This window comes from Schistocerca gregaria, chromosome 3, assembly GCF_023897955.1.
Source record: "Schistocerca gregaria isolate iqSchGreg1 chromosome 3, iqSchGreg1.2, whole genome shotgun sequence".
In the NCBI taxonomy this organism is placed as follows: domain Eukaryota; kingdom Metazoa; phylum Arthropoda; class Insecta; order Orthoptera; family Acrididae; genus Schistocerca; species Schistocerca gregaria.
Window position 1 is genome coordinate 282,855,480 of NC_064922.1, and position 23,293 is coordinate 282,878,772.

General features: G+C 40.8%; 1 protein-coding gene across 3 annotated transcripts in view; it reads left to right on the plus strand.

The window, feature by feature from the left end:
* LOC126356133 (integrin alpha-PS1) overlaps positions 1 to 23,293 on the plus strand; it is a 535,136-nt gene that overhangs the window by 474,147 nt on the left and 37,696 nt on the right. For all 3 annotated transcript variants that reach the window (XM_050006842.1, XM_050006841.1, XM_050006843.1), the window contains 4 exons: positions 4,552 to 4,786; positions 11,981 to 12,129; positions 12,219 to 12,460; positions 16,991 to 17,220. In XM_050006842.1, the coding sequence (XP_049862799.1) occupies positions 4,552 to 4,786; positions 11,981 to 12,129; positions 12,219 to 12,460; positions 16,991 to 17,220 (856 nt within the window). The remainder of the gene's footprint in view (positions 1 to 4,551; positions 4,787 to 11,980; positions 12,130 to 12,218; positions 12,461 to 16,990; positions 17,221 to 23,293) is intronic.

The window sequence follows — 23,293 nt, forward strand, 5'->3', positions numbered from 1 at the left end:
GCAATCAATGCTGAAAGAAAGAAAAGAGATGGGTCAAACAAAGAAGAAGGTATTAGGTCAATTAAAATAGACAACACAGTGGTCACAGATGGTATGGAAATAGCAAACATACTAAATAATAACTATATCAGTGTAGTAGAAAACCTAAAATTGGAAAGAAATAGTCAAAAACAGAAAGATATTAAGGTACCAAAAAGATCATGCAGTACTATGTTCTTAAGACCATTCACAGAAGATGAATTACGGAAAACTATACAGAAACTGAAGTCCAAGAAATCAGCTGGTGATGATGAAATATCAAATCATGTAATAAAGCTGGTATGTGAGGAGATAATAACACCACTGAAGAACATAGCAAACTGTTCTTTCAGATATGCAATTTTTCCTGAAAAACTGAAGATAACGAAGGTAGTGCCAGTGTACAAGACAGGGTGTAAGGATGATCCCAACAACTACAGACCTGTTTCACTGATATCAGGTTTCTCAAAAATCCTAGAAATGCTTATGTATACCAGATTAGTTAACTATTTGGACAAACATAACATTCTCATGCCCACACAACATGGTTTCAGAAAGGGTAAATCTACAGAATCAGCAATTGTCAGTCTAACAGAATACATTTTACAGTCCTTGGATGAGAAAGAGGTTGTCTCTGCAATGTTTCTGGATCTTTCAAAGGCATTTGACACCATTGACCATGAAATGCTGATACAAAAATTAAGCAACTATGGCATTCGGGGGCAACCAGGTGAATGGATAAAATCATACTTGTGCAACCGCAAGCAGTATGTATCATTAGGAAACTCGTACCAATCAGAAACCAAATACATCAAATATGGAGTGCCGTAGGGTTCGGTAATGGGGCCATTGTTATTTAATGTATTTGTTAATGATATAGGTGTTGAGGAGGAAGAAAAGAAAATATTGTATGCTGATGACATGACAATACTAAATAGTGACAAAAATATGGAACAGCTTGAGAGAAGAGCATACATATCTGCAAATGTCACAGCTCAATGGCTGTTGGAAAATGAACTGGTTATAAATCTAAAAAAAGACTATGTAAGCATTGTTTAAAAACAAGGAAAAGGCTGTAGACATGGATTTAGAGGTTGATGGAACAAGACTGGAAGAAGTAGAATCTGCTAGATTCTTAGGTATTCTTGTGGATAATGAACTGAAATGGAAAAAACATATTAATAATGTCTGTAAGAAACTGAGCTCTGTCATATTCTTAATGATGCAGCTATCACAGTATTCAGACGAGAACCTTCTGTGTACAGTGTATCATGGACTTTTCGAACCATACTTACAGTATGGAGTGACTGTGTGGGGAAACTCAAACAAACGAGACAAAACGAGTGTTCACATTACAAAAAAAAAAAAAAAAAAAAAAACAAAGCAATTAGGGCCATTTTAAGAAGAAAGACCTCTGAAACATGCAGAAACTGTTTCAAGAATTTAAATATCTTAACTTTTTCATCGTTGTATATATACAAAACAATAATGTACGTCACAAAAGGTAGTGAGGGCTGGATTACAAATGCTAGTGTACACACCCACAATACAAGAAAGAAGAATGAAGTACGGAGCATACCCCACCGACTGGCAATGCTAGAAAAAGGACCCCAGTACTTTGGTATCAGACTACTAAGAAGCCTGCCCAAAACCCTGAAAGATAGTGTACTTCACAATGACTTTCCAAAGAAACTTAGACTATCTCATTGAAAAAGAGTTTTACAGTGTTGCAGAATACTTATGCCATTAAATTTGTATATATTGTTACTCATTATCAGTAATGTAAAAATGTAAGCTAAAGGTGTAGAAAAATAAGTGATAAGAAATGTTAACACTTTGACATGTCCTATATTACACGTACATTTACTGTACACAATGTAATCTTACAGGATCAAATAAAATTCAATTCAATTCAATTCCCAAATTCCAGTTTGTGCTCTATCTCTATTGACCTAATGTGGCTCCCTCAATCCGGCTGTTGCTCTCCTTTTTCTGGGGGAGGGGGGGGGGGGGGAGTGCTTGGTTTCTAAACTTAGCAAATATATGTTCTATGTACACATTTTCTTCCTATGTTCCTTGATTAGCAGCTTTTCTCATACCAAATTATAAATTTTACAATCACAGAAATTCCAGGGTAGCAACAGCTAAAACAAAAAATGATTGGCTCATGGCACATAGACACATGTAACAGCCACCAATTCACTTTGTGCTAGTGGTTGGTTTTCCTCACTTTGTTTATTTTTTATAATACATTAGTATTTGTGGATAAATGAGATAGAAACTCAAACCATTCAAGATAGGAAATGACTGTAAGAAATTACAGTATTTTCCTCTTAGCTCAGTATGTCTGAAACAGATTTCCTGTAAAATTAGCAAGCATTTTTATTCAAGTGGATGTGATGGTTTTCTTGTGTTAGGTGTACAGTGTATATGAATTAAGCACTCGTACTTTTCAGTGCTCTGTAAATGGCAGTCAACATAATCTGACAGTAAAAATCAAACAGCATATTTGCCTCAATGTGTACAGATAGTAACTCCAACAAATTAACTTCTTGTAATTATTTGAGACCTCATGAGAGTAGTTTCTTCATTGAAACATGCAATAGGCACAAAGTACAGGATGTGATAATTGCAGTGCATAAACTAATGTTTATTGTTGCTATTCTTAATGAAGTTGATTTTTCATTTCTGCGATATGCTCACACTTCTGGTATTTCCACATTCTTTAGAGCTGGTCCATTTTGCATAGGAGACATAAATCAATATCTTTCACCAACTTAAACAATGTTGTCGATTGTGACTCGTTCTTTCATTCGTTCAGTCATGATGTTTTGTTGAGTTCATTATGAAGAGGAACAAAAAGAAGCAGCTATTATAATTTGTAGTAATAATTAATCTGGCTTCAGTAGCCAGATATTGTGGTGAGATCGTGTGTGTGTGTGTGTGTGTGTGTGTGTGTGTGTGTGTGTGTGTGTGTGTTGAAAGCTCACTTTCTGACAGTCTTTTCATTGGATCTAACTGTGACTCAGCATATCCTATGTAAGGCATGTAGCAATTATCCTTTTCACTTGTGCTTCCTCAGGCAAAGCTAACATGAAAGTCAGCTTTTCTTGTGTGTGTGTGGGGGGGGCTGATACTTTCTCATTTGTAGTAATAATGTGCTGTTTATCTGGTTCTATAACTTTAATAGCTAATCTGAAGACATTAGACCTGAATTTTCATATGAATCTTTCTACTGATTTGGGAGGTGTGACCACTATCCATTCATCTGATCTAGACCTAAAAAGATAACAGCTGCAAACTGTAACTCATAGTTGTGTTCACTCAACATTTCATAGATTGTATAGGTTGTAACACAACTATCCATTTGAAAGTAGTTCTGACATTCCTTGCAGTGGTTCCCTTTTCTGATAAATCTAACACCAGATCTGTGTTTATCAATGTTGATAGAAATAAATCCTGCAAATTGTTGAGTTACAAAAATTTTTCAATGAAAGATAGTGGTTATGGGGTTTCTATATATGATTATTTTGTCAAAACAGCTCGTAAATGAGAGTTTTTAAGTGTTTGTGGTGACATACAATTTTAAATATTTGTTAAATGCCTAGATATCTCATTAACAGAATAGACAGAAAAAAGTTATAAAATGATTTTAGGGGGCACCTTTAACTAAATAATTTAGTTAACAGATGTTATTTGAAAAGTGATAAGTTTACTGCTGTAAAAGCAGAGATTAGGTTAATGTGCACCTATGGCACAACTCGAGTGAAGCCTACAGCTAAATGAGATTGATGAGCAAGACTCAAGAACTGATTGAGGATATTTTTGTTAGCATACCACAATAATTTATCAGAAAAATTTCATATAAGCTATAACACTGAAGGACACAAAGTTAACAAGCTGCACTGGTGTAAGGTATTTCTCACTATTTGACTATATCTTAGGTTCAAGTGTGCTACTACAAAAGCTCAAAAATTAAATTCTAATAAATCCAAATTTGTAAATAGCAACACCCAAACAATTAATTTTGGTGACTTTAGGAGCACTTCAGAAATGAAACATTATTTCTGAGACCATTGACAGTGTAAATGTGGCAACTATTATTTACTATTGAAATAGCTGTAGATTACAATTTTCTGAACTTGGCATCTAATTTCTTTTACCATTTTGCAAGCTTAGTAGAGTAATTATTATTGTTGTAGGTGACAAATTAATTCCTTCACTGGAATGACTCCATACCCTCTCCCTTAAAACCCACATCCTTTTGTCTTTCCTTCTCCTTCCCTCTTTCCTGAAGAAGCAACCGTTGGTTGCGAAAGCTAGAAATTTTGTGTATGTGTTATTTTATTGTGCCTGTCTACCGGCACTTTCTCGCTTGGTAAGTCTTGGAATCTTTGCTTTTAATTCATTAATTAATTATCCGTACGTGCCTTCCAGTTACCATATAATTTTGTTCTTTATCTTCTTTATACAATGAAGTTATGAATTCTAATAACTATTCAGAAGTTACTTATGAAACATGTCATATTGCAGGAAAATACACGTGACATTCAGTCTCCAATCAGCTTCCGCCTAGCATATACTCTTGTACAAAGAGAACCAAGACAAGCAGAAGAAGGTCAGCCACTTCCTACAATTGACAGCTTTCCCATTCTGAATCAACAAGAGGCTTCAAAAGTGATTCATGCAACATTTCAGAAGGATTGTGGTGACAATGACATCTGTGAGAGTGAACTTGTTGTGGATGCAAGACCAGTTCTCACACAAAGTAATTTATATTTCAATTCTTAATTTATTTAATTTGAAGGAAATAATAGCTTCTATTTCCATCCAGTGTAACACCAGCTATTTTCTATTTACATTCTGTGCAGATGAAAAGAATATGATTGAAAATTTGTTTCTAGTGCTATACAAAAATTTTTGGTGATTTATCTTCTTTTTTTATATTTTTTATTTTTTTCATATCTATTGGCAATGTGTGTGTATATGAATTATGCAATCATATCAAGTCATGAAATGACACTTCGAAACAAAAAGTTCTCCCTACACAGACAGATACATGTATATTGATAACACATTTATGTATAGTGAAGTGTGTATTTGTTGCAAAGACAGAATATGAAAAAGTTTACAGAATTTCCAGTTTTCAGAAACGTTGCTTCACCCTTAATGTTTCTTTCTCGCACATTGGCACACTGAGGCTTTGAATACCCGTTGGAACAGTCAGTTGCCTCCAAAGGGAAATACAGCTGTAAACAATGCGACTTGAACTCTAATTTAGTATTCAGTGTTAATAATTGAAGATACTTCACATTACAGTGAAAGTTAAAGTTTGGAAGCACCACACCTGTTCACATTTGTAAGTCACCAGTGATTTTTATTTATAGAGGAAATAAGGATGAGTAATGCACCAGCATGAAAAGTGATTGCTGCTCTGCATTTTGATTAAAAGATGAATTATTTCATCTTTTGCAGTCAGTGGCTTCACCATCTACCGAAAGGAAAGAGGGGAAAGTGAAAGGAGTTTCTTTATGTGTGACTTTTTGGATAACAGTGTTTCATTCTTTGACTTCCTACCTGGGGTTTGACTCTTTGGCAGGTTTGTACTTTGGCTTGCATGGGGGCCCAGCCTTTGCAGCATCTTTTCCCTTCAGTGCTGCTTGTCTGTCTTCTTACTATTCTTTTTCTTCTCTCTTGAGGAACATGTCTGGAGTGTTTTGGGGAATGTGTTCTGCATTTTCAGCAGCCAACATCAGAACAATCTCTCTACTGTTTTTTGTTTCTTTTTACTTTTCTCATTCTCCTTATCGTATCCTTCCTCTGCTTCAGTGTTTGAGGTTCCTCTTTTTCCTCTTCCTGTGCACTCCTGAAGGCTGGTCCATGCATCAGATGTGTAAAAGGTGGCTGGGTAATGGGTGATTTCCAGGCTCAGGTCAGCAGGTAGGGTTTGCACATACACCTGATATAGGCTAGGCCCAGGAAGAGGTGATTGCCTGAGCCGCTACCTTTCCAAATTGCCAATTGGACCCTCTGTCAGGTGTTCGGGAAGTGTGACCTGAGATGTAAACAAACACCTAAGCGAGTGAGCCCCCTCTCTGAGGATGGCCCCCAATTGGAAGGCGCACACCATTGGAGATGCTGGCAATCATGGGGGATTTTCTCACAATGAGCCAATCATCATCTTCACAGTCAATATCTACTAAATGTAAACAGAATGAGGCTCACGATTCAAAGAACCCCTCAGCTGCTGCACGGTTCTTGTGGTTCCACGTACTGAAGACTGTCAATTGTTTGCTGAGGTGAATCTGTTTATTATTCAGAAAGGTGTTGGTGCAGTTGCTGGCCCTGTGAAGTGCTGCTCTCATTTACGCAATGGCACTTTGCTTGTGGAGACTACTTCTGATTCTCAAGCACAACAACTGCTTGCAGGTTTGCTCCTCCATGGCTGTCCTGTTCATGTTGAGGCCCATGGAATGTTGAATACTTCCCATTGTTTATTTACATTAGGCTGCTCTATGGTCTGACCAAGGCAGTAGTAATCCAAACGTACCTCTCCGATCAGGATGTCATTGCAGTTCATCGTCTGATGGAAAAGGTAAATGCAACCGTAGTGCTCACACAGTTTCTTCTTCTCATTTTTGACAGGGTGGTGCTACCGTCAAAGATCACAGCAGGCTATGAAGTTATCACAGTCTGATCGTATGATCTGAAACCAATGTGCTGCTACCAGAGTCATCATTATAACCACACTTGAATGTCCTGTCGACACCTGGCCAAATGTGTAACCTGTGGTAGGAATGCTCATGAGGGCAACTGTCCACCTCCTCCTCCCTGCTGTATCAATTGCAATAGTGATCATCCAGGAGATTTGGGTGAAGGAAAAAGGGCCTTATCCTGTTGCTCGCAAGTTTTTGGCTTTTTGGAAACCCTGCTTTCTACCATCTGGCACATAAAGTACTGTTATTGCCATGTCTTTCTCCTGAGAACAGCATTCCATCTCATGGGGGTCTCATACTGCTCACCTGGGATGACATTCATAATCATCCCGTCTCCCTGACTACCAAGCTTCAAGCTGCTGCAGTCCGCATTTTCCTTCCTCACTTCACCTTTTCCCTTTGCGTCATTTACATCCTTTCATCATTGTGTCACTAGGGCAGACTTCCTCCAGCTTCTGGGGCAACTCTCTCATCCCTTTCTGCTGCTTGGTGACTCAAATGCACGTCATCCCCTTTGGGGTTCTACCAGAGCCTGTCTGAGAGATACCTCTCTTGGCTGACCTTCTCAGTCAACTTAATCTCATTTGTCTTAATAGGGGAGCACCCATGTTCCTTTCATATTCCTCGCACTCCTATTCCCGTTTGGACCTCTCCTTGTGCACTGCCCAGCTTGCCTGTCGTCTTGAGTTGTCCATTCTCTCCAACATGTACTTGAGCGACCACTTCCCGTGTGCTGTCCGATTGCTGACTCGTACCCCACCTACACGCACACCCACATAACAGCTTTCTGGGGCCAACTGGTGGCTTTACTCCTCCCTGGCAGCCTTCAATGAACAACATTTCCTCAGTTTTGATGGCCAGGTAGAATATCTCACAAACATTATCTTTACTGCTTCAGAACATTCCATTTCTTGCACTACCTATTTAGTGCACTGTGTCCCTGTCCGTTCGTGGACTGAGGCATGCCACAGCGCAATTAGAACATGGAGACGAGCTCTCTGCATTTTTAACCATCATCCTACAATGCCAAACTGCATTTTTTATAAACAGTTGCATGCACAGTGTCATCACATACTTCAGGATAGCAAAAAAAACTAGCTGGATTTCATTTACTAGTTTTTTTAAATAGTTCCACTCCATCTTCCATTGTGTAGGCCAACCTATGATGGCTCTCTGGGATGAAGGTCCTTTACCCAATTTCCACCCTGACCAAAGCAAATGATGTCATAGTGGAAACTAGTGCTGTTTCCAACACCTTGAGTAGCTATTTTGCGGAGATTTTGAGTTCCACCCACTGCACCATGCCTCCCTCCATTGGAAACGAGTGGAAGAGGCTCGGGTGATAGCCTTCTCTTTTCAGAATCGTGAGCACTTGAATACTGCCTTTATTATAAGGGGACTAGATCATGCTCTCACTTCATCCTGATCCTCCGCCCCAGGACAGGACAATGATGTTGCAGAACCTTTCTCTTGCAGGCAAGCACACTCTCCACCATACATACAATCCCATGGGGTAGAGGGCATGTTTCCCAGATGGTGATGTGAAGCCACTGTCATCCCCATACCTATGCCCAGTAAGGACAAACACCCTTTTAACTACTGCTCCAATTCTCTTACAAGCTGCATTTTCAAGGTGATGGAACGTATGATTCACGGCCAGCTAGTATGGTGGCTCGAGTCTCACAATTTACTAACCACCGCACAGTGTGGATTTCGAGCACACCATTCTGCAGTTGACCACATTGTCACTTTGTCAACCTATTTCGTGAATGATTTTCTACAGAAATACCAGTCTGTGGCTGCGTTTTTCGATTTGGAGAAAGCCTACAACACCTGCTGGAGGACTGGTATCCTCTGTACTCTCTACACGTTGGGCTTCCAGGGCCACATGCCCCGTTTCCTTCCGGAATTTTTAAAAGACAGAGTTTTCAGGGTACGTGCGGGTTCTGCCTTGTTGTACATCTTTATCAAAGAAAACAGTGTGCCTCATGGTTCCATCCTGAACATCATGCTCTTTGTTATCGCCATTAACCTTGTTACGGCCTGGCTACTCTCGGGCATCTTTGGCTCACTTTTCATTGACAATTTTGCCACCTGTTGCCGTTCCACATGGACATGTCTCCTTGAGAGGTGTCTTCAGCATAGTCTTGATTGTCTTTACTTCTGGAGCATCAACAACGGCTTTCACTTTTCCACTAAAAAAACTGTTTGTATGAATTTCTGGTGGCACAATTGATTTCTTCCACTGTCTTTACATCTTGAACCTGTTGCTCTTCTGTTTGTTGTAGCTATGAAATTCCTAGGGCTCATGCCCAATAGGAAAATTTCTTTGTCCTCCTGTGTGTCTTACCTAGTCCCTCAATGTTCTATGTGTCTTCAGCAATACTTCCTTGAGAGTGGATCAGATAACTCTCCACCATTTTTACCGGCCCCTCATCAGTCCGAAACTAGACTGTGGGTTTTTCATTTATGCATCTGTATGTCCATCCATCTTATGCCATCTCAATGCAATCCACAATCATGGCACCCATTTAGCCACTGGCATCTTTTACACTAACCCGGTTGAGAGTCTGTATGCAGAAGGTGCCGAACTGCCATTGTCATACCACCTTGATTTTCCCCTCAGAAGATATGCGTACCATTTGTGTGCCATGCCTGCCACCTATCCTAAGCCTCCTTATTCAGTGGCTTATTTGATTGCCAGTACAGAGTGTGTCCCTCTTCTCTGTTACCTCCTGGAGTTTTCTTTCAGCTTTTGCTCCGGCAGCTTAACTTCATGCCACCTGCCACTTTCCTGATGGGTGTGAGCTCTTCATTACCTTGGCTTCATGTGGTGGCACATGTTCACCTACAGAACTTTGCGGTAGTAACTTAACGTACACTGATGGCTCTCGAACTGACCTCGGTTTTGGGTGTGCCATCGTCATTGGCACCGACGATTTTTGGTATTGGCTTTCAGAACACGGTATTTACAGTGGAGCTCTTCATCCTGAATCAGGCCATGCAGTACATCTGGTGACACAGGCTTTTCAATTGCCATCTGCTCCAAATCTCTCAGTGCCCTTCAGAGTCTTTGTGTGCTGTACACCATCCATCCCTTAGTGCAACAGGCCCAGGAAAGCTTTCGCTTGCTCACCTTTGATGGAACCACTGTGATGTTTATGTGAATCCCTGCTCACATTGCTCTGACAGAAAACGAGGCCGCTATCACTGCTGCCAAGGCTGCAGTCCTCATACAAGGGTCCTCTTGCTGTGAGATCATTTTAGCTAGGTTGTATATTGGGCACTGTCTTTTTAACCGTCACCATTTATTAAGTGATGATCCCCCATCACTTTGTGCTCATTGCGCTCAAGCTTTAATGATTTGCAATTTCTTGATGGAACGCCCATTTTTAATGACTTATTTTCTCATTTATGTTTTTCGTCTGAGTTATTGTCTTTTTAGCAAACGATCGTGGGCTGTCAACTGCAGTATGGCGAATAACATTTAATCTTTGGTTCAGGATCTCCATTCTCTCTGTGGCATATTTAGTGGACCTTTCTCCAAGTCCCTGTTTTTAGCTGTCTCTCCTTCTGTTGATTGGACTTAACATGTAGTAGTTTTGAACTCCTTTTTCATCTTTGTGTTCTACAGTTCTGACATTGGCACATATGACTCTTGTAGTTTTTTTACCCTAAAACAAAACAAAAAAATGAACATCCTTCACCTTGCCAGCTATATACTGACACACAACTACTTTTACTTTGAGGGCAAGGTATACAAACTAATCCTTGGCACAGCCATGGGCACCCACATGGCACCCTCCTACGCCCAAATTTTTATCAGCCATCTATAACAACCATCCTAACCTCCTCAAACCCCAAACCCTTTGTCTTGTCCAGGTTCATTGATGACATCATAATCTGGACTCGTGGGCAAAACACCCTATCCTCATTCCTCCATACCCTGAACATCTTCTCTCTCATCTGATTCACCAGTTTACCCGCAACCCAGTGGGCCACCTTCCTCAATGTTGATATCCACCTCTCTGATGGTTCCATCCACTCCTCTGTTTGCATTAAACCCACTAATACCAATAGTACCTGCATTTTGACAGCTGTCATCCCTTCCACTCCGAGAAATCGCTCCTATACAGCATGGCAACAGCATCCCACAAGGGACTTCCCACAGAGGCACTAACCCCCACCCCCATTACTCTGCCCTCTCAAACACAGTCTACAAACAGATTTCTCATACCACATCCTCACTCAACCTAAATCCCCCCCACTAATAATCAGCTTTGAAGGGCACCCCACTCATCTTCCAATATACCTGTGCACTGAAACAGCTGTAATATACCCTTTGCCAAGGCTTTGAATATCTGTCATCCTGCATGGAAATGGACATCCTACCCAAGATCCTTCCTACTCTCCTGAAGTGGTACTCCCACCCACCCAACCTACATAACATTCTGGTCCATCCCTATACCACTCCCAACCCCTTGTCCAGTTGCAAGATCTGACCAATCCGCCTGTCCAGCACCTCCTACTCCAGTTCTGTCAAATGCTTATCCTACCCCATCATAAGCAGGGCCACCTATGACGGCGAATTCCACTGCAATCCTTGCACAGGTTTTTATGTCGATATGACAACCAACTAACTGTCCACCAGGATGAATGGCCACAATCAAATTATGCCCAAGAACAAAGTACACCAGCCAGTGGCACAAAATGCAGATGAAAACAGCATATTTGATTCCAATGGCTGATTCATAACTCGCACCACCTGGATACTTCCGTCCACCACCAGCTTTTCTGAACTAAGCATATGCGAGTTATCCTTGCAACATATCTTCCACTCTCATAACCTTCCTGGCCTCAAACTCTGTTAAACCACTGCCCTACACCTTCCATCTCGCTGTTTCCCCTTTCTCAGTTCTGTCAACCCCTCCTGATTCAAGTCTCAGAGTCACTTTTGTGCACCATATCCCACTAGCTCCAGTACCTATGCACCACTTTTGTGTGTGTGTGTGTGTGTGTGTGTGAGAGAGAGAGAGAGAGAGAGAGAGAGAGAGAGAGAGAGAGAGAGAGAGAGGATTTATTCTGAATGTTACTAATTTTCTTTATCTTTTGTTTGTGCCTGTGTCAATGAATAATTGCTTCTGCTATTCAGTGAGTGGTCTCCTTCACTCCTAAATATTTAATTTCTAAATACAAAACCCGCTCATTTTGTCACAATGTTAATTTCTTTACATTTTCTTTTTCAGGGGAATCAGGTGCATGGGACTTAACCCTTGGGCGAGATCAGGAGATGAAGTTAGATATACAAGTGAATAACTATAGGGAATCTGCTTATGAGGCACAACTATTTATATCTCACCCTGCAAGTCTCAGCTACATTGGACACAAAACTGAAGTAATGATGATTACATCCTAAGAAATAATATCATGTTGAATTATTTTGTATTTTAATGCCTAAGTTTATTTTCTTCTTTCTTCCTCCAGAATAAGAAGCTTATTTGCAGGCCATACAACAGCACATTGGTATCATGTAGCTTGGGAAACCCTTTCAAGAGAGATATGCCTGCAAAATTGACAGTCCGCTTTGACCCAAGAGGTCTGGATGATATTGAGTCATTACTTGAATTTAGGGTCTTTGCAAATTCTACATCTACTGAAGTCAACCCACAGGATCCTCTGAAACTTCACATTGCTGTTATCAGAAAGGCGGAGTTATCGATAAGAGGGTAAGAGACTTCCTCATATTTCTTCAGTCATATGTATTGTATGTGCAAAGTTCACCTATAAGTAGGGGACTTCCTTATGTTTCTTTAGTCACATTTGTTATTTGTGCCACACACACACACACACACACACACACACACACACACACACACACACACACACACACACACCTGCATTACCAAATTTGTGATTCCTTGATACTTCATGATGTACTCTATCAACCAAGCTCTTCATATTGTCGAGAGGATGGAATGTACTGGTGGAGGAGGGCGGACTGGGATGTACCAGGAGCAGAAGCAGAATCCCTTTATTAATGTATTACCAGCTCAAGCTCTTATGTCCAGAGCTTGTGGTCTCATGGTAGCGTTCTCACTTCCCGAGCACGGGGTCCCAGGTTTGATTCCCAGCGGGGTCAGGGATTTTCACCTGCCTCGAGATGACTGGATGTTTGTGTTGTCCTCATTGTTTCATTGTCATTCATGAAAGCGGCAAGATTGGGCTGAGAAAAGGTTGGAAATTTGTATGAGTGCTGATAATCGCACAGTTGAGTGCCCCACCAACCAAACATCATCAAGCTCTTTATTTAGTGGTAACTGGAAGGTGGGCCTCAAGCCACTGACACTGAGGTAGTGAAGTGTTGTAGTACGATACCGACCACTGTTACGCTCAGCACTGCCAATATTTGGCATGACCTGGCATCGCAGATAGAGCTTGCTACTGGCCTGGCTGTGTCAAGCTGATGCTGCCAGTTGAGTGTGAGATGCTGAGTCCTGCCCTGCAGTGCCATGTGATGGGTGCAGAAACCCACAGAGTGAACCCCCAGACCAGTGGCAGTGACTGGGCTTGGCAAGAAATCCTGTGATCAGTGGCCAGGAGGGCCTCTGTTCAACCCTTAGCCCATCAGGCAGGCAGGCAGTCCTGTCAGGATGATGGCACGGTGGTGATCCACATTAAGTAAGAAACAGATTGCCCATCCTTACAGCAAAACAGGCAACTACATAAATAATCTCTCTGTTGGACAGAAAATACCATAGGTGAACTACATTGCTTTTTGTCCTATACATGTCATGAAACTGGCATCACTGTTTCTTCAGTGAGCTGTCATGGACCATGGGATTAAGTTTATTGTCGATTAGCAGAAGTTGGCTCAGTCAGACTGCTGCAAGCAAGTGCGTTTTCCCCATGACCAGCTGTAGTCGAGGATCGGCAGTCTTTTTTCCAAGAGATTTTTCTTAAATTTTCCATCGGTCAATGTATATCAACTCTTGTAATTTTGTGAACAAATTTTGTTTCTACTGTTGGGATACTTATTACAGTTACAAGCAAGAAACATAGATAAATGAAAAGTAATGCTTATAGATATTTCTCATGAGTTAGTGTTGAAATGCAGGCTGTATTGCAATAAGGGATTTCTGATAAATTTTTGGACTTGTGCAGTCACACAGTTTATGCACTGATTGACCTCAATGGAGTGCAGCTTTTATGGATTATAGTGTAATAAAATGTGCTTTGTGGACATATATTAAACACATATCACCTCAAACCAACTATAAACACACAATGGTTAACTGTCAGAAGGTGAACTGGTTTTGAGTTCAGATCCCTGTAGAAAATTTGACTACAGCTATTTCAGTAATTTGTTTCCAGCTTTGCTCATCTGCAGTTGTTAATCACTAGCCAATATGGTTGTAGTGATTCCATCTGATTCCTGCTAGCATCAGTATGAATAAATTTATCTCAATACAAGCAGTCACCCCTGAGCTACAGCACTACACTTGTGGATGGCACAAGCATACAGACACCCACTACTGTTCTATTTTTTTTTCCATAGCCAACATTTTTTGCCTGGTGTTAAAAAGGACATGGACAACAAAACATACAGATTTCACTGCATCACACAAACCTTTAACTGATAAATAACAGGTGTAGAAGGCTCATTACAACCAATAATCAAGTAAATGATTTGAGCATGGCTCCTCTGTAAATACAACTTGCGTATGACTGAGTGTCATGTCCTGTCACTATGGATATAATCCTTCATTTTGCATAGTGCACATAAGAATTAGCTAAATTATAACAACAATATATTTTTCACATTGGATCATGATGTAAATACACTACATATTTTTTAGTACCATAAGTTTTTAGAGTGTTTTATGAAACTTGTCTTTGAATATTGTTCTGTAACTGTGATACAATTTGCATTTAGCAAGTTGATTTAAAATACTGTGTTTTCCACATTCCTCACCATCCAGCCTGTGAAATATTTCAAGTAGAAATTTCATGTAATTAAAGATCCTAAACTTACATTTCTCCTACAAATAAACTGTACAAAACAAGACTCAATGCCTTTGCTGAACTTAGTAGTTGGAGCTCTGAGTCCAACTGAAGAATCACACAAACTGCCAGTTACATAACTTTTGCATTCACTAGTGAGCTGTTGCTCACTGCAAATGCACTAAATTATGTAATGATCTGAAGTCCAGCCTAGCTTGAAAATAAATAATTTGCTCATACAAGTAAGTGTATCCTTACATCTGATACAACCATACTACTAGATGCATTTCTATGGTAAAACACAAACTAAGTTGACACACTGTGCAAATCATAAATGCCTTTACAGTCAATCCCACCAGCCACAACACTATGTGTGTATTAGCCAATAAAACATGAACTGATCACTGTTCAGAAGGAAGCTCTTTCTGAGACGAAGAAAGGTACTCTTCCAGCCTCATTAGTACTCCTTTATTCATCCACTGGGACTGAAGACCTCACTGTTTGGTCCCCTCCCCCAAATAAGCCAACCAATTTTCTTCCACGGAGGAGTGATTTCAACATTTCCAGAGCTCTCCAGCAGCTGAGGTCCATCATCTTCCTTTCCAACACGTAATTGTTCAGTAACAGTATCTGATGTGTCTTCCTCACAGTTTGAAGTGCCAGAAGGCTTCATAAGTGCGTTAATAGTGTTTGTCAAGAACAAGCATCTTAGTGTTCTTATTGGTGGACTCCAGTTGTAGCCACCTTTCTGATGGCACACTTTATGGTATCTCGATTCACATGCTAGTCAGAAAAAATGTAATGCTAATAGTTTGTTCTTTTCCAAAAATAATGAGCCATAGCTTTAGCTGTCTTTATCCTGTAATGCATGGTGGTGATGTGATTTATATGTCTTTTTGTCAACTTTATGGATTGTACTTAAAATTTTCTTTTGCCCTTTCTGTTGTTTCCATTACTACTGGGCATTGTTCTGATAATGCACACCAATCTGGTTTGGAGAAAAATGCTGTCCTGGTATTCAAAATGTCAAATTGTTCATGAATTCTGTGAAACAAGCTGTGTTCTCTGCTGTATTACTCTGCACTTCTTTAATTGCTATAAAATCTCTGACAGCTGGAGCAACAAACGAGCTGAGGACCTGAAGTTCTACTTTTACATTCATTTTCTGGAATTTGCTAGCAGAGCTCTTTAATTTCAAGCTTTGTTGAACTTCAGATATTTAGTTTTCCAGATCATTAAATAATTTAGTGCAAATCTGCAGTGAGCAACAACTTAGAAGCAAATGCAAAACTGCAATGTTTACAATCACACAGAGTGGCCGTGTGGTCTGAGGCACCATGTCATGGGTTGTGTGGCCCCTCCTGCTGGAGGTTCGAGTCCTCCCACAGGCATGGGTGTGTGTGTGTGTTGTTCTTAGCATAAGTTAGTTTAAGTAGTGTGTAAGTCTAGAGACCGATGACCTCAGCAGTTTGGTCCATTAGGAATTCACACACATTTGAACAGTTTTTGCAATGTATACAAGTGTCAGCATGATGAAATTCTAATACTGTTACATTCCCTCCCATTCACTACTGAGTAAATGCTCATGCAACAGACACCAAGTGATACAAAAGAATGGCAGAGAACACAAACAGATTGCTCACTTATGCCTGGTTTCCACCTGGGCAAATAAAAGTGAATGAGAATTCCCTCTGTTGTAAACGATGGGTGAGCAGGAGAAAACATTTTTTCATGTTCGGTATGCATTTGTTCAGCTGGTCGTCAGTCTTATATTGAGGCATTAAAGGAAGCTTGTGAACTTTATGTTTCTGCACTAGTAGCCACTCTCTGTGCAAACTGCTTTATGTTACTAAAAGGTAAGTAATACTCTGCTCTCTCTCTCTCTCTCTCTCTCTCTCTCTCTCTCTCACACACACACACACACACACACACACACACACACACACACACACACACACACACACACGTTTGTTTTTACACATGCTTAAGCATACACATATTTGTGCATGTCTGTGTTTCATACTTTTATTAGATCACACTTAATGACTATTTCTCTATTGTTTATATGCTTGTTGGCCTTCAACATCTCAACTATACATCGAGTGTTTATCTCCTTCTTCAATTATTTGTATTCTGTTCAACACTTTCAAGTACTGTAATAATATTTCTGAGTGCCTTCTTACTGTTTCTTATTTTTGCACATATATTTGAGTATCTTCAAAATTAGTCCAACATCCACTTTTCTATGCTTCCAGATTGGTGCAACCTGACCACATGTTCTACAGTGGGCCTGTGGTAGGGGAATCTGCTATACGCTATCACGATGAAGTAGGTTCACGTGTTTTACACTTGTACAAAGTTTACAATGAAGGTCCGTGGCGAGTAGCACAAGTTGATGTGCTTGTGGATTGGCCAATACAAGTAGCCAATGATAAACCACAAGGAAAGTGGTTACTCTATCTCATAGAACCTCCCTCCGTTGAAGGTAAGATTATTCATATAATTCATAGTATTGTAACTATTTTTTAGAAACTGAAACCGTGAAAGTGATTTAAGCATAGTATTAAAAAATGCTACTAGTTAACAACAATATGGAAAGGGTCAATTTCTGTTCACCATGTAGATGGGGTCTTAAGTCACAGACAGGCACAATGAAAAAGAATGCTAGAAAAATTGAGCATTCAGACTAGGTCCATGAGAAGTGCAAAACTCTCATACATTCACACAAGCACAAATACAACACACATGGCCACCTACCAGTCCTGTCCTGTCCCCATCACATCCCTGCATGTTCCGACAGGCTACACTGGCATTTTCCTTCCACCGTTAACCTCATATCCCTCTCCATTCCTGCCCCAGTGCCTCTTTCATATCCTCACTACCCAATGCAGTTAGATTGCTGCTCATCTCAGACACAATTGCAGTCTGGCATTAAAACCTGTTAATAGCAGTGGTCATGTGTGTGTGACTAGTGAATGTGTATGTGTTTTCCGCTTCTGATGAAGGACGTAGCTGGAACGCTGAATTTTTCTACCATTCTTATTCATTGTGTCTGTCTGAGACTCAGTGCCACATCTGTGTAGTGAGTAGCAAACTGTCTCTTTTTCCATGTTGTTGTTATTCCATCATGTGCTTTCCATTGTTTGATTTCTGCTATTTAACTATGTGTGCGTTATTTTTAATCAATGGGAAGGTAAGAATATTCCACATTTATTTTACAGTGCACATATTTTGAATAGAGATGCATCTTGCTACTTATTTTTGTTAAAAGGTGGTCATTTACAACAGTTTTAATTACTAAAAGCAATTGTAGAACTGTGCAGTATATCTGAAACTTGAGGATACAGTTTACAGAAACTCACAAATTATTTACATGAGCTGAACAAAATCTAAGCAAGAGAATAAGGAATAAAATCAGAAAACATACCTACATTTCGATGTAGTTCTACTTTTCATTGAACTAGATTGCTCTCAATATTACAATTGTTTGCTCATTGCTGTTCGTAACCTAAAACTACCAATTCAGGGATTAGCACACAATCAAGAAGAGCAGTGTTGTTTCTTATGTGGCTAATCAGATTTAATTTTCTATGGTTTCTTTATTCAAACAAGGTGATTGCCAGGATCCTTCCTTTGAAAAGGACACAAACACTTTCCTTCCCAGTCCTTGTCTTATTCAGACTGACATTCCATCTCTTTTGACTTTTTCTTTGATGTCCACCACCACCACCACCACCACAACCATCATCATCATCATCTTCATCTTCATCTTCTTCTTCTTCTTCTTCTTCTTTTTCTCCTCCTCCTCCTTCTAATCTCTTTTTTAACTCCAGATATAAGGACCTCATATACTATTTCGTAATAGCTTTATCCTTTTTGGTCTCAGTCATGCAGCTGAAATTACATTTTGAGTAGCTAGCAACTTTTTAGTTTCGTTTACCACAATCTTCATATCTTCTAAACTTTGATTTTGATCTGCATACGAAACTCGGATACATTTCTCCTTATTAATTCTTATTTAATTTGATATATTTGCCAGACCACTACAATTCAGATACATTCTTCTAATCTGCACCTTTGGAGTAAGTCTGAAAATCTCCAGTGTTTTACCTATGTAGAAACTATAAAGGCCAGTCAAATGAAAATGAGACAGATGGAAAAAAGTAAATAAATTTTTTGTTATTCCAAAATTTATAGCCATAACCATTAATGCTTTTACCCCACTGTGAGACAAGAGTACCAACACCTTATAGGAAAGATATTTGTGGTTGCTGGTGGAACCAGGATTGTACCCAGGCATGCACCTCTTTGTCTGAAGCGAATCGACGGCCATGAATGTCTTTCTTCAGGCCACCAAAAGTATGGAAACTACATGGGGACAGATCAGGACTGGATGAAGGGGGTGTAAAGCCTTCCCCATGAAACTTCTGCACCATAGTCACTGCCCACATGTTTCAAGGTTTGTTTTGAGTACGCAGCAGAAGTTCCACTGGGAAGCCTTTACATGTCCTCCTACTGTCCCGAACTCCCTCCATGCAATTTCCATGTTTTTTGAGTCCTGAAGAAAAACTTTCATGGCTTCCAGTTTTCTTCAGATGAAGAGATAAACCAGGGTACTACCATAGTCACATAGTATAAGGGTGGAAATATGCATGGTGGTAAATGGGAGTTGGTAATATGCATCCTTGCTGCTGATTTGAGATTGCGAGATAAAAGGCAGAGAATTGAATTGCAAAAGAGTAGGTTTAAGTGATAATAGTTACAGGTAAAAGTAAATTGGGTTCTGTTTGGATTGGATTGGTAATTTTTGTTGGAGATATTATGGGGGCGCCAGTCAGCCGCTCATGACGCCAGAGCAGGCAGGGCTCAGAATCATGAGAATCTGTTCTTGTTATGGGTTTTAAGAAATTATTGTCACTAAGAAGTTAAATCAATTTGTAACTGTAATAATAAACCCCTGTTGTGAACCTCCCAGCACCTGTTACTACATAAAAGTAGTCATTTCACAGGCGAAGTTTGGTGAAAGGCGGGGTCTTTCAGAAATGAGTAACAAGATCGTATCAACACAGAGAGAATCCTCACAATAGACAACCACAGACATTTTTCCACAAAGGCACTGCCCATCTTGTCTCACAATGAGATAAATGTATGAGCAACTATGGCAATTACTTTTGAGATAACAAGCAGTTTACTTACTTTCCTCCCATATGTCTCATTTTCATTTGACTGTCCCCTTGCACATTCATAAAACACCTCTTTCCTCAGAAAGACTTTTCCCACTTCACACAATATTTTTCACAACAATAATGGCCCTGTATCACTTCACACAATATTTTTCACAACAATAATGGCCCTGTATACGTTCATATACATTTCTTCATTCATCATGTAAGATGGAGGTCGTCCTGCCTTGGTACACATACCCTATTCATTACATACTTGGTATATAGTGTGTCCCACTCGAGAGAGACCCTACAAACATCTGCTTAAATTACACCTAAAGGCTTTGTGTAAAAATTAGGGAATGAAATGAACATATCATATGTTGTTATTGACAAAATTAAGGTGAATCACAAAATGTGCTGGAAATAACTGGCCTCAACTTGTAAACACAATTGAACATGACACTGCAGATTCTTGAATGTTGCTGCCAGAACCTCTGGTCTCACTGCCTGGATTTCGCAGATGATGTTCTCTCATAAATTTCAATCTGTGTGGTTTGTTCTGTAGACCTTGCCTTTTGGGCAATCCCAGAGGATAAAGTCAAGTCGTCTTAAATCAGCTCACCTTGGGAGCCACAGTCCTTTTGAAATCACTCTGCCAGAGAAAAATGATTAGATCTCAGCCATTGTCTCTCGAGACATGTCACATGTGATACCATCCTGTTGGTAAGTGCCAAGGGTAAGTTCACCATCGTCCAGCTGGTTCACAAATTCCCAAAACATTTTGATGTAAACTTCATTTGTCACAGCAAACTCGAAAAAAATTGGTCTGATGATGCGATGCTGTGATGTTGCACAGATCATGTCGGTTGGTCACAGCCATTGAGCTCCCTGCTGCCGTTGGATAAGCAGCTGCAGCAGCAAGTCGTATAACCCTAGCTTACTTATTTGTTAGATAGTTTAATTAATTTCTTTGCGTGTTTTTGGGTACTTGCATTGTTTAATTAATATATTTGGGGCGTATTATAGTATTTGACAGTGGTAGCATCGCACTTTAGTGTTTACTTGGTAGATTCTTATTTAAATTGTGTGAGAGTTTCGTATAGGAGGTGCAATTTCGAGTTTTAGTTACTGTAATCGTAAATTCAGCAGATTGTAGCGCAGTCGTTAGGCATTTGTACAGGTTAGTTGATACATTCTTTGCGTGTTTCCCTTGCGTTATCTAGGTACGGACTCGTGTTTCAGTAACTGTTGTTCAACATCGATTAGAATGGACAGGGACTGCGATTGCTGTGTTCGGATGAGGGCTGACTTGGCATCCATTCGCTCACAGCTGCAATCGGCGCTGTCTTCGGTCGCGCAGCTTGAGGCTGTTGCCAATGGGCACCACTGTGGGGAGCCGGACTTGGGTATCACGGGGATGTCAACCTCGTCCCGTCTGTCCCCAGATCGGTCTGTCGCTGTGGTTGCCCCGGTTGCTGCCCGCAGTGGAGCTGAACCCTCACCTGTGGTTGATTGGGAGGTCGTTCCAAGGCGTGGCAGGCAGCGAAAGGCATCCCCGGAGGCTGATCAGAAAGCCTCCCCGGTGCGTCTGACAAACCGGTTTCAGGCACTGTCTCTGGCTGAGCCAGATGCAGCTGCCTGCCCTGTTTCAGAGGATCATTCTCAGCCTTCAAGGTCCGGGCAATCGCAGAGGGTGGGCTTATTGGTAGTTGGGAGCTCCAATGTTAGTCGCGTAATGGGGCCCCTTAGGGATACGGCGGCTAAGGAGGGGAATAAATCCAGTGTGCACTCCGTGTGAAGTCATTCCTGATGTGGAAAGGGTCCTTCCGGATGCCATGAAGAGCACAGGGTGCAGCCAGCTGCAAGTGGTGGCACATGTCGGCACTAATGATGTGTGTCCCTTTGGATCTGAGGAAATTCTCTCTGGATTCCAGCGGCTATCTGATTTGTTGAAGGCTGCCAGTCTTGCTTACGAGATGAAGGCAGAGCTCACCATCTGCAGCATTGTTGACAGAACCGACTGCGGACCTTTGGTGCAGAGCCGGGTGGAGGGTCTGAATCAGAGGCTCAGACGGTTTTGCGACCGTGTTGGGTGCAGATTCCTTGACTTGCGCCATAGGGTGGTGGGGTTTCGGGTTCCACTGAATAGGTCAGGAGTTCACTACACTCAGCTGGCGGCTACACGGGTAGCGGAGGCTGTGTGGTGTGGACTGGGCGGTTTTTTAGGTTAGAAGGCCTCGGGAAAGTACGGGGTGGGCTGCAATGTCAAAGGGTGCATGGCAATTACAGGACGTGCTTGGATCAAGGAACAGTCGGAATTATAGTTGTAAATTGTTGCAGTTGCGCTGGAAAAGTCCCTGAGTTTCAAGCGCTAATAGAAAGCACAGAAGCTGATATCGTTATAGGTACAGAAAGCTGGCTAAAGCCTGAAATAAGTTCTGCAGAAATTTTTACGAAGTCTCAGACGGTGTTCAGGAAAGGTAGATTAGGCAGAATTGGTGGTGGAGTGTTTGTGTCTGTCAGTAGTGGTTTATCTTGTAGTGAAGTCGAAGTAGATACTCCGTGCGAATTGGTGTGGGTGGAGGTTATACTTAACAGCCGAATTAAGTTAATAATTGGCTCCTTCTACCGACCCCAGACTCCAATGATACAGTTGCGGAACAGTTCAGAGAAAGTTTGAGTCTCGTAACAAATAAATACCCCACTCATTCGGTTGGTGGGGACTTCAACCTACCCTCGGTATGTTGACAAAAATACTTGTTCAAAACCGGTAGTAGGCAGAAAACATCTTCCAAGATTGTCCTAAATGCTTTCTCCGAAAATTATTTCGAGCAGTTAGTCCACGAACCCACGCGAATTGTAAATGGTTGCGAAAACACACTTGACCTCTTAGCCACAAACAATCCAGAGCTGATAGAGAGCATCATGACTGATACAGGGATTAGTGATCACAAGGTCGTTGTAGCTAGGCTCAATACCATTTCTTCCAAATCCATCAGGAACAAACGCAAAATAATTTTATTTAAAAAAGCGGATAAAGTGTCACTAGAAGCCTTCCTAAAAGACAATTTCCATTCCTTCCGAACTGACTATGTGAATGTAGACGAGATGTGGCTCAAATTCAAAGATATAGGAGCAACAGCAATTGAGATATTCATACCTCATAAATTGGTAAGAGATGGAACGGATCCCCCGTGGTACACAAAAAAGGTCCGAACGCTGTTGCAGAGGCAACGGAAAAGCATGCGAAGTTGAGAAGAACGCGAAATCCCGAAGATGGGCTAAAACTTACAGACGTGTGAAATTTGGCACGTACTTCGATGCGAGATGCCTTTAATAGTCTCGAAATTTGGTAGACAATCCGAAGAAATTCTGGTCGTATGTAAAGTACAC